The 12,101-nt window shown below is 44.8% G+C and overlaps 1 protein-coding gene across 2 annotated transcripts in view; it reads left to right on the forward strand.

The window, feature by feature from the left end:
• The window catches only part of DNAH3 (dynein axonemal heavy chain 3), a 64,483-nt gene extending 57,401 nt beyond the window's left edge, over positions 1-7,082 (forward strand). For both annotated transcript variants that reach the window (XM_048962420.1, XM_048962421.1), the window contains 7 exons: positions 388-504; positions 2,065-2,219; positions 2,914-3,081; positions 4,417-4,559; positions 5,128-5,332; positions 6,362-6,499; positions 6,678-7,082. In XM_048962420.1, coding sequence (XP_048818377.1) covers positions 388-504; positions 2,065-2,219; positions 2,914-3,081; positions 4,417-4,559; positions 5,128-5,332; positions 6,362-6,499; positions 6,678-7,031 — 1,280 coding nt within the window. In that variant the 3' untranslated portion in view covers positions 7,032-7,082. The remainder of the gene's footprint in view (positions 1-387; positions 505-2,064; positions 2,220-2,913; positions 3,082-4,416; positions 4,560-5,127; positions 5,333-6,361; positions 6,500-6,677) is intronic.
• The last annotated feature ends 5,019 nt before the right edge of the window (positions 7,083-12,101 follow it).

Genomic DNA, 12,101 nt, shown 5'->3' on the forward strand with positions numbered 1-12,101 from the left:
GATTTTCCAAAACCCGAAATCAGTCAGTTAATTTGAACTCATGTTCTTGCTGTCTCCAGATAGCAGAAGGTTAGTTGGAGGTAACAAACAGATCTCTGTTCTACTTTGGGTAAAACACAGTGTTTCAGGAGTGAGTGGAGCCAGACATCTGAGCTGATGGTTTACCTGCACAAAGAGCGAGGGGATACAATACTGTTACAGATTGGTATTCCTCACCTGGCTGTTAGTTGTTCAAGTGAATGCCAGGGCTTCACCTTGGCATTGTGTGCAAGTTGTGATCTTCAGCTCTACAATAGCAATGTTACACCAGTTCCCCTGCTTCCTAAGCATGGTTTTCAGCATAGGGCAGCATTCATTCACCCCATGTATCTTTCCTGTATTGGACAGGTTGGAATATTCCATACGAGTTCAACGAGTCTGACCTCAGGATCAGTATGCAGCAGATCCACATGTTTCTGAATGAATATGAAGAAGTCCCTTTTGAAGCTCTGACGTATCTGACAGGTATAGGCGTTGTGCCCTCTAATGCGTTTTGACTTTGTACCAGCTGAAAGTACCTCGCTGTGATGAACAGATGAGTGCTAAATAAATGTAGCGCTTGATAAACCTGAGCTTCCACTCAGGTTTACTTTCCTGGCCTTCCGCATAATGGCAAGGTGGATCCCAGACCTTCAGACTTCATGGCTGTCCTGGCTTATGTGTGGCTGCAGAGTTGCTCCTGGTCCAGCAGACCTCCTGGTCTTTGCTTCATATGTCAGATCAGGCAGTGAGTGGCCTGTTGTCACGGAGTTGACTAGATCAATGCCCATGACAGGGGCAACAGGCCTCTGCCCTCCCCTCCCCCCGCCCCCAGTCCCACAAAAATGGGAAGGAAGGAAGGGAGGAAAAAAAGCAGTGGCAACAATCTATGGAGGAAAACTTATTTTACTATAATATCGGAATACAAAATAACACAATATATACAATTTAATTGAAGTTGAGATTAATAAATCAGACAAGATAAGAGAGAGAGAGTTCCTGGGACCGATTCAAACCTGAAAAGCTTGGAACGGCTAGGAAAGCACCCTCCAGCACCCACTGCAAGGCAGCAAGAGAGCGCCCCCCCCCACCCGGAAGGGTCAGATCCCGTGACTTCTGTAATGTACAGGGATAGGTACTTGGAATTGGGGCAGTGACACCTTAATGCCCCGTACACGACATGATGTTTTGATGTGGAATACTGAAACCATAAAACAAACAAACAAAAACAAAACATAGAACCATGACACCTGTGCTTCACTGCAGCTGGCTGTGCGTCAGACCCTGACACAGAAAGCATTGGTGGTTGGCTGTAGGGTAGGATGTGGTCGTCCTCTCAGTTTAAAGCAGGGGGCATTGACCTGGGTAAGGCATTTTATTTTTATATTTATTTATACAGCTGGCTTTCTCCAGAAAGGTTGTTGGTACCACCTTTGTCAGCCTTACAAAGATAATTCCTGGTTTTTGCAATTGTTACAACTAGCTTTGTGAAAAATAAAGTAAGTAGTCATCATCAAAGTAGTAACTTTCAGTGTTTCTTCTACTTTATATCAGTGCAAACCTCCCCTCGTTGCTTCTTCATTACTCAGGGTCTCTCCCACCCATTCTGTATGTTGATGATCCCCTTTCTACCGTACTGGTGCATAATCAGCTCTGAGTTGGGTGAAAGGAAGAAGACAAAGATCAGCTATACAGCACTGCTCAGATCTTGACAGTTCTTGAAGCAAAACAGATGTCACTTGAAACATGTCATTATTCACTGTGACATAAGCAGCAGTTTCTCAGACCAACTCAGTGTTCCTTATAAATGTTACCACTAAGATGCACAGTTTGGGTCCATAGTCCCAAAGATGTTAAAGTGCATAATTCCACTGAATCCAAAGTTTTTAGTTACCATCATTCTGTTGATTCAGTGGTACCTAGAAACTTCTGAGGATCTGGAACCTCAGGATTTCAACTTACTAGTGGTGTACATTAATGTAAAACAATTTGTATTTGTTCATTAAATTTAATCTTTTCGTTCTGGTTTTCTTTGTCCTTTCCCAGGGGAATGTAACTATGGTGGGAGAGTAACAGATGATAAAGACAGGCGGCTTCTCCTGTCCCTTCTGTCTACAGTCTACAACAAGGATATAGAACAGGACAAGTACATGCTTGCACCTGGAGGTGACTACTATATCCCACCACATGGGCCATATGAGGTGAGGAGACAGCACGTGTAAATTCTCTCTTTAATTGTTGGGAAAAAGCTCGTCTACGCTGCGCTTCAATACACTGAATACAATAAATAAACGTACAGGAAATAAAAACATGAGGTTGCAAAGCCATGACAGACTGCATCTATGAAATACGAATTCAGTACTTAATATCTCACACATGGCAGTGGACATGGAGTATTCTGATCAAGTTGTTGTGGAGAGCAACTACTGTGCAAATTTCCAGCACACTTCTGAAAGGATTACCAAGTAAGGCTTCAGGATTGTACAGGGTAACTTTGTACCCTCTTGGGAGCACTTATGCCTTGATAGCAGTGATCACAGTGAGACAGTAGGAAGGCAGGCATGTATTCCATGTTTGGCCTCTCTTTCCCTTCTGCTGATGTCTCAGAGTTCACCACTAGATGGGATTGGAACACAGTTGTTTAGCCTGCAGCTGTAAGCACTTGCTTTTTGTTGCATTTCTTTCTTTTGCTACTTATGTGAGGGTGGAAGGCCTCAGTGAGTATCTGAACCATTCAAAACTGCTGTGTGGACTGGATAAGTCAATTCCTGAGTGACTTAGGTGGGGGCTTAAATTTGTGACTCTACATGGGAAAGTTCTAACCAAGTTGGATGTACTGATCATTTATGAATATATCACTGCCTGAATTCTGTTATTTGTATGTTTCTTTTACAGTCTTACATTGAATACCTAAGGAGCTTACCAAGTGTGACACACCCTGAGGTGTTTGGGCTTCATGAGAATGCAGACATTACCAAGGATACTCAGGAGACTAACCAGCTTTTCAGCGGAGTGCTGCTGACTTTGCCGCGGGTGGCAGGAGGAGGTGGCAGGTCCCCTCAGGTAACAGGGGGAACGATCAGCTTGCAGCCTGGAAAGTTGCTCGTGCCTCACGTGCCCCACATCTCAGAGTAACCCTGCACCTCCCATCACATGAGTGTTATGTAGGTGTGTAGGGAACAGGGGGTGGGTGTGTAGAGAAGCAGATGTGGACTGGAAGAACTTGGATTGAAGTGGGTGTACTGAGGTGTGCTGGCACCACACAGCAGCACCTGGTTGAGTAGAATATGTGGTTTGAGTGGGAAAGTTTCTGTCATCTGTCGCGTTTTAAAACAACAGTGAAGTGCTGCATTTCAGTCATGAATTGTAGGTAGAACCCAGTTTGCAAGCACAGCTGGTGAAGAACCTCCAGTCGCATCCATCCCGAGGCACTTCTACAGCAGGACACTGATTGCAGTCTGCCTTTTCAGCAGTAGAAGTTCTTCCACTGCCTGGCTTCGTCCAGTGGCTGTGTGACTGTCCGAGCTGTTCTCATGAAGGGGCAGCCTCTGGAAAGCCAGGAAGTACCAAGCCTACACCAGGCTGCAGTGTAATAACGGGAGGCAGAAGGTCTTCCCTGTGACGACTGTGCTCTAATGGCACTTTCACTCCTATGTGCTCACTGAGTGTTGGTTTCTGAGGTATGATTTTCTCTTCCCCCTGACTGCTTCAGTTCCTGTAGTCCCAAACTTAGAACTGTGTGTGACTTCTGTGGAACAAAAAAAGGGATTGGTTTGGTGCAGCAAAACTGCTGGAACCCAAACCTTGCTGTTGTCAGCCCTTCCAGGGGACTTGGTGGTGAAGGTGCTGGGCACTGCTTTCCTTCCTCTCTGATCCTGCAGCTCAGGTTGCTCCAGTCCAGTCCGTGCCCCTTTACTGCAGGTAGATGGTCTTTCACACCCCTCGGATGGGATATTATACACAGGCGGATTTGTGAGGAAATGAAACCAGTGGAGCCTCATTTCTTGTGAGGGTGTGCAGTGATCGCATTCTGATGTGTAACGTGCTGGGAGGAAAGCTGCTCTCGTGGCTGGGATGCTCCTGTTGTCTGCCACTCATTTCTTCCTGCATACCTTTGCTTTTTCTTCATTACGGCAGTAGGGGGACTGCGCCACCTATCTGCTCTGCTGCCTCACAGTTGCCTGAAACCCTTTTGCAAATTAAATTTGAGTTGTCGGTACATTTAAAAGCAGAGAAAAGGAGCTGCAGGTGCATGCAGAGACAGACAGGCTGCTGTACAAGAAAGTAGTTATATTTACCTATGCATTACCTATGTAGTTATACAGCAAAAATGGAACGCCTGTCATGTTTCGAGGAATTTAATGAATAGAAGTTCTCATTTCCGATTTATGATTTCAGAAAACTGTTGAAGATTTGGCACAGGACATCCTATCCAAATTACCAAGCGACTTTGATGTTGAGGAGGTGATGAAGATGTACCCAGTGCTTTATGAAGAGTCCATGAATACGGTCCTGAGGCAGGAGCTGATTCGATTCAACAGGTATGGTTGGCTCTGCGTGCTGTGCAGCACTGCTGGCATTGAGGAGTGCTCGTGTGGGATACTGCTGGCAGCTGGCAAACTTTAAGCAGTTAAAAGCTTCTCACAATACATGCTTCTTAAGATGACGGATGATGCTTTGTCTCAACATTATTAAAAAAACCTGTGGAAGTTGCAGCTAACTGCCTAAACATAAAAATAGTGCCCATGTTCTTGTAGCAAGAACTTAAATCAGTGTTGAATTTGTTGTGCTGAGATGGGGCTGCCTGCTTCCTTCTTTATAAGTTGTGCCCGGGCTTCTCTGTTCCCAGCACACTGCAATAGCTGCTGTCAGAGACTTGAAGCTCTTCTCATTTCTTTCCCCCTCCTAGCACGGGATTTTTACTGCCTTTCATTTCTGTGCATGTGTTTGCTTTTCCCAAGGTAAATGATTTTTGATTACTATAAGAGATAAAGACTTTCTGACAGGACATTCCCCAGCTTTGTTCAGCCCTTTATTCGAGCTGAAAGTCTATAGCCAGAAAAAAAAAGTTAGTAGATGATGAGGTGATGATTTCTGTTTTATCTGAAGGCTTACTCAGGTGGTTCGCAGCAGCCTTGTTAATATTGGCAAAGCCATCAAGGGCCAAGTGTTAATGTCGTCTGAACTTGAAGATGTTTTCAACAGCATGCTAATGGGAAAAGTGCCATCGATGTGGGCTGTCAGATCCTATCCGTCCCTGAAGCCCCTGGGGAGCTACGTGTCCGATCTGCTCTGTCGGCTGGGCTTCTTCCAGGTACGCAGAGACCAGCAGGTTAAGGACAGGCTGGCAGGAAGGTGATCGGGTGCAATGTCTGCTGCTGTCCTCCCTCAGCAGAACCCAAGAGGCTCCCAAGGGTTGGGAACTGCTGTGCCCAGCATGGATAGCACTTCTCTGCAGGGTGACTCCAGGAGTGCCTCCTTTGTGCCACTGCAGTGCAGCATTTACTAGTTTTCATTTTCCTTCCTCTAGAACATGTGTTTTATTTTGCACTGATGCCTTAATGACTGTCCTGCTCAAAGGGCACTGACCAGTTACAAGCAGTCCCACGGGGCGTAGCAGGCACTGCTACATGTTACGTGTGTGACTGCAAATCCCTTTCGAGTTCAATAAGCAGTGGCACCACTTCCACATGCTTTTTGAACAAACTATTCGATTCTGTACTCTGTCTTCCATTATTTTCCTCACATTCTTAGCATGTTTAAGTTACTTAAACGCTCAGCTATGCCTTAAATAGCTGAGATAGTGAGATGTAGCAAAGTTCTATAGAGGTCACAGAGGAGAAAGCTAAATGGAAGAGTGGAAGATTTGTATGAGGCAGCAGAATTCTGTTTGCTGCACTAAAGCACCATATACATTCCTTTAATTTTTTTTGCCTCCAGATGGCTTGGAGCTGTGTGTGTATCTCCTGTCCTTGCACTGTTCCTCCTGCTGACTTCCTGATTTCCAAAATAGACACTGGCATCTTTGTGCAGGACTCTGTTGGGTTTTTATGTGCTATCTTTAGTGATACACTGTCCTTCCAGTGATAGGAAGATAACATAAAGTAAGATAATCTTTTTCATGTTAGGAAGTCGGTGTTTAAAAGACTGTGAAATAAGGAATATTGATTTGGAAAAAAAAGACGATATGATGAGTGGCAATACTCAGAGGGTCCAATCAAGGGTTGGATCTTACTGTAGTGTTTGACTGCATCTGTGAAGGCATCTCCTCCTGCTGAATTTCCACAGCAAAGCCAAAAAGTGTACTTTTTTCCTTCTGCTTTGTTTTTTTCTCTATATTCAGGATTGGGTCAGAAGCGGGCCGCCCACTGTCTTTTGGCTGTCAGGATTCTACTTCACTCAGTCTTTTTTGACGGGGGTTTTACAAAACTATGCCAGAAAATACACCATCCCCATTGACCGCATTGGATTTGAATTTGAGGTAAGAACACGTGGAGGAATTTGGCTTTTCTTGAGCAGCTTGAAAGATGTTCTGGGGCAGCAGGGAATGGAGTTTTCAAAAGAAATCCTATTGCAGGATTCAACATACTCAAAATAAATAGTAATATTAATATACTCCAAATGAAAGCAGAACAAAGCAAATGGTTTCTTCGTTCCAGGTGCTGAAACAGGAGGACACGATGGAGAAAGTACCAGAAGATGGGGCTTATGTGAAAGGCCTTTTTTTGGAAGGTGCACGATGGGATCGAGAATCCTCGGTGATTGGAGAATCGCTTCCAAAAATCCTGTATGATCCCTTGCCCATAATATGGCTGAAGCCCGGAGAAAGTTCCAGATTTCTTCATATGAACGTCTATTCCTGCCCAGTGTACAAGACAAGCGCAAGAAGAGGCGTCTTATCCACAACTGGCCACTCAACCAACTACGTTCTCTCTGTTGAGCTCCCTTCAGAGCAGCCCCAGAAGCACTGGATAAATCGCGGTGTGGCAGCGCTGTGCCAGCTCGATGACTGAGACAAGTCAGTGCTCCCTTCATTCGTAATTAAAAGATATGCTTTGCTCTCCGGTGGCTGTTTGTTGCTTTTTATTGTAATATATTACTATTATTTTATTTTTAAATACCGCTATTTACTGCTGGCCTTAATACAGCCCCAAATTTCTTACGTTTCTTTGGCCATTCTGACCCCCTGCACAAAAATGAGTAAGTCATAGAATCACTGAATCACTGAAGTTAGAAAATATCTCTGAGATCAGTCCGACCATCCACCTACCACCACTATTTCCCACTAAACCACGTCCTTCAGTTCCACATCTATGCAGTTTTTGAACCCCTTCAAGGACGGTGGCTCCGCATCCCCCCTGGGCAGAGCCCATTCCAGCTCCCTACCCCTCTTTCAGAGGAGAAATGTTTCCTGATGCCCAACCTGAATGCCCTGGAACAACTTGAGGCCATTCCTTCACCTTGCTGCTACTATTGGGTCTTTTTGTTTGTTTATCCCCAGATAAAATTGGGCTCAGAGAGTTTTGCTGCTGATTTCAATGAGAATCTAATCCACAGCTTTTGCAAATAGGACTTTCTACACCTTTTGTCCCAGGAGGATGTGGAACAAGGAGTGAGCACATGAGAACAGTCTCTTCTCAACATGTAGAACTGATCTTCCACTAGAATGAACTGCTAGAGCTGTTCTGTAAAACGACAATCACTGATACTCCTTGGATATGTGCGCTAGAATTTCCATGGAAGAATTCTGGAAAGCACATGCAAAAGGAGCCTGCTGTCTCCTGGAGCAGCATGCTTGCCTCGTCATCCAGTAGCTATTAAATTTCTGTATTAATGACATGCTTATCCCAGGTGCCTGATCAGTGGAGCTAAGTTTCCTTTCTCCCACAGTCTATTGTACCTCATGTCAGACTAATAATCATCTATTATTTTGTACTAAAGATGGATTCTTAGAATTTTGATATATGCAGTACAAGGGAACAACAGAGATCAAAGCAAACATTAAAAAAAAACAAACAACCCAACAACCAACAAACCACTGCATCCACTGATTTGGGGTCACATCTTTTTTCACGGAATCACAGAATCACAGAATTGTAGGGGTTGGAAGGGACCTCCAGAGATCATCGAGTCCAACCCCCTGCCAAAGCAGGTTCCCTACAGCAGGTCGCACAGGTCGGCATCCAGGCAGGTCTTGAACATCTCCAGAGAAGGAGACTCCACCACCTCCCTGGGCAGCCTGTTCCAGTGCTCCGTCACCTCACTGTACAGCCGTTCCTTCGCACATTGGTGCAGAACTTCCTATGCTGCAGTTTCCAGCCGTTTCCCCTTGTCCTGTCTCCACTCACCACTGAAAACAGTCCGGCCTCGCCATTCAGCCCCCCACACCTTAGATATTTATAGACCTGGATCAGGTCCCCTCTCAGTCTTCTTTTCTCAAGGCTGAACAGACCCAGTTCACTCAGCCTTTCTTCATAGCAGAGATGCTCCAGGCTCCTCACCATCTTCGTGGCCCTCCACTGGACTCTTTCCAAGAGATCCCTGTCTTTTTTGTACTGGGGAGCCCAGAACTGGACGCAGTGCTCCAGATGAGGTCTTACCAGGGCAGAGTAGAGGGGGAGGATCACCTCTTTTGACCTGCTGGCCACGCTCTTTTTAATGCACCCCAGTAAGCCATTGGCCTTTTTGGCCACAAGGGCACACTGCTGGCTCATGGCCGACCTGTCATCCACCAGGACACCCAGGTCCCTCTGTGCAGAGCTCCTCTCCAGCAGGTCATCCCCCATACCACAAAGGTCATCCCCACCCCTGCCTTTGGCCCCTGCAGCTCAAGCAGGACCGGCTGTACACCAACGTGACTGCACAGCTACCACAAGGACAACCTTCTTGAGAAGAGAATGAGGCTTCAGAAATCTGTAATTAAGGTCAGTTTAATTAAAATTGGTCTTCTAAAACCACAGTCTTTTCTTAGATTTCATGAAATTAACGGGTATGGTTTCTACTTTTAATATGACTAAAATTAGCTGAAATACAGCACATGCTTTAAAAAATAAAAGCTCATTATTATCATTTTGAACAGCTGCATCTGATTACAATTATCAGATCAATAACGGATCAATTACTCATGAGGCCAATGTGACATCAGAGGGGACAGAGGGATGTGAATATGAGGGGAGTGAACATGAGGGACATCATCTGAAATGACGGCATTGTGAAGGCTTGTGGAGGGTTGAAGAAGGGTTTTGATTTGTGCTGAGGAGCTTTAGAAGGCGGATTTAAAAGACGGAGTGAAGATGGTCTAAGCGGTAAGCATCAACATCGGAACATTCAATATCTTGAACTATTCCAGCATTGACATACAGAAGCTTTCTGTGGTACCTGGTGGTGGGAGAATCATTTGCTTGTAAAGAGTGAAATGGAGCCCTTGGCAGTGAGGGCATCAATGCTGCATAGCCCTTCTTGCCTTTGTTTTGAACTTTAAAAAACAAAGGCCTGATTAGTTGGAGCAGGTTTTTCCTGAGGGAAGAATATGGAGTATAATTACAAAATACAGTGCTTGGAGATGAACTGGAGTTGTGTTCTTTAATCCACCCTAAAGGACTTAACACTTCTATTTCCTGATACTTCTCTCAGCGTTAGACTGCATTTTTCTTTTTTCCTCCCCTGGTGGAACTGTAGCTGTCTCCTTGAAGCTTGAAGCATCTTTTCTTGTGGATAAAGCAGGCTCAAAGCAGAAAGGCTGGAAAAGGAGGGTACACTGCAGTGCTTAAATGTGTAGTATGAAGCAGTAGTCCATTGAACATGGGTACACTTAAAACTGTCATTAGGAAAGGATGTTTCATGGCAAAGAAAGGTGTGAGAATAGCAGAGGTTACCAGAGGTCTGACTTAGGGTGCGATGTGTAGCATCCATGACAACCTTGTTTGGAACCCCATCGTTTTCAGAATAATGGATGTTTGTATGATATTTTTCTGACTTCAGCTGCTTCTCTACAGCATTGCAGCTATTCACACACTTCTGCCAGTTATGGATGTTAGCAGGTGTTAACCTCTACAACCAAAGTCCCCACTGTAATTCTACTCTACAGGCAAAGCCATTGGTTTAACCAGTTAGTGCATGGTGTGCTTGGAGAGCAGAGCTTTGCTGTAATGTATAAAGCTGCTTTAGATTAGGTCTGATTCAGGGGCAATTGCTGGCAGGCCTTGTAGCCTCAATGGCGAAGTTGATCATCAGAGACTGATGGTTTCCCTCCTTAGTTCTTCCAGACTCTTATCTGCTAAAGTATGACTGAATTTTATGTGTGTGAGTAAACGGGGGAAATCTTCACTCTAGCTGGTGACAAGAGGCACAGTCACCTTCCCTACCTACACCCACTGATGTTCTCTGCTCTTGGAAAGCTGAGTCAAGCATCAGCCATACTTAAAAATGCCATTATTGAATGGTTGGATATTAGGAAGAGTTAATTCTCAGAAAGAGTGTTTAGGCATTGGAACAGACTGCCCAGGGAAGTGGTGTGGTCAGCATCCCTAGTGGTGTTCAAGAAATGTGTAGATGTACTTAAGGACATGGCTTAGTGGGCTGTATTGGTGATAGGTGGATGGTTGGACTGGGTGATCTCTGAAGTCTTTTCCAACCTTAATGATTCTGTGAGGGATGTGTTGGTTTGGGCACATCCCGACTGCTCAGCGCTTGGCTGGCGCTGATTGGACCCATCTCTGAGCAGCAGAACCATCGCTGCTCTGGGAAGGAGCTCTGCTCTCCATCTAGACTTGAGCTTACATGGCTCAGTGACTCACTTTGTGCTCTTAACACCGAAAAAAAAGAACTTAGAACTGGAGGACTGAGTTTCTCCAGGCTGAGAACATATTTAAAGATGTAAATGAAGGTTTTGTAGAGATAAATAAAACATCTAGAAAAGAGGGAATTCTTTAGAGGAGACACTTTGCCATGTTCCCCTTTGTGAGGGTCAGGAGCAGCTGAGTTGCTTTACTTAATGATTACTGACATTGGAAGAAGTGTGCAATGTATTGGGCTGCCTTTACTGCAGAGGGAAAGCAGTGGAATTTACTGTTAGAGATTCTTCTGCAATTCACAAACAGCCGTTCCTGTGCTGGGGGCCCCAGGCCTGGATGCAGCACTGCAGATGGGGCCTCACAAGAGCTGATGGAGGGGACGATCGCCTCCCTCTCCCTGCAGGCCGCCCCTTGTTTAATGCAGCCCGGAACACAGCAGGCGCACGCTGCTGCCTCATGTCCAGCTTCTCTCGTTCATTAAGAATGAACTTTCCAACTTTCTCTGACCTTCCTGAAGAAAGATAAACATGATAAACGTGTTAGACATTGGAGTTCACGATCTTTCTTGCCCGAGATGCATTTAAAAAAACAAACAAAAAGACCATTAGTTGGACTGACTTTAATTCCATTATGAAAATGGGAAAGAAGGTGGACAGCTGAAATTCCATGTAATGGCAGTAGCAGAATATCTGGCTCTGCAGGCTTAGTATTTCTCAATTTGAAACTCTTATTACAAACCAGAAGAGGAAAATATCTGTATTTTCTGAAAATCTAAATTCTCAGCCTTACTAATAACTCAAGGCAGATAAGGGAATACTGTATACAGGCATTACAGAACAAAAGCATTCCTTCCTCAAAAACATCAGAGGCAAGTTCAGCGAGGGATGCTGAACAACAGGCAGGGCCAGAATGTTTTCTTAGGAGACCAAACTTTTTCTTACACCTTTTCTGTACAAAAAGATGTTTCAGAAGTAGAAAGTACTGCCTCTGATTCTATACTTGTTGGGTTACGAAAAGAGAAAATGATACAATGAGAAGGCAAAAAGGCCCCAGATTCTTCTGACAAGCTCCTGTAAGCTAGAATATTTGGATAATTAGAAATATTAGTGACAGGTGCAGATCTTGAAGGTCCCTCCTGTAATTCATAATTCTGAACCTGAACATACAGGATGATCAGGTAAGTGGCATTCTGTCTGTGGATAAAAGATGAGTGTTACTGGCATCAGTTCTGACAGATAGGCAGTGGGGCCATAAACAGGATCTAAGTGTGTTACAGCAGCAAACATGCAT

Source organism: Lagopus muta, chromosome 15 (genome assembly GCF_023343835.1).
Source record: "Lagopus muta isolate bLagMut1 chromosome 15, bLagMut1 primary, whole genome shotgun sequence".
Classification (NCBI taxonomy): Eukaryota; Metazoa; Chordata; class Aves; order Galliformes; family Phasianidae; genus Lagopus; species Lagopus muta.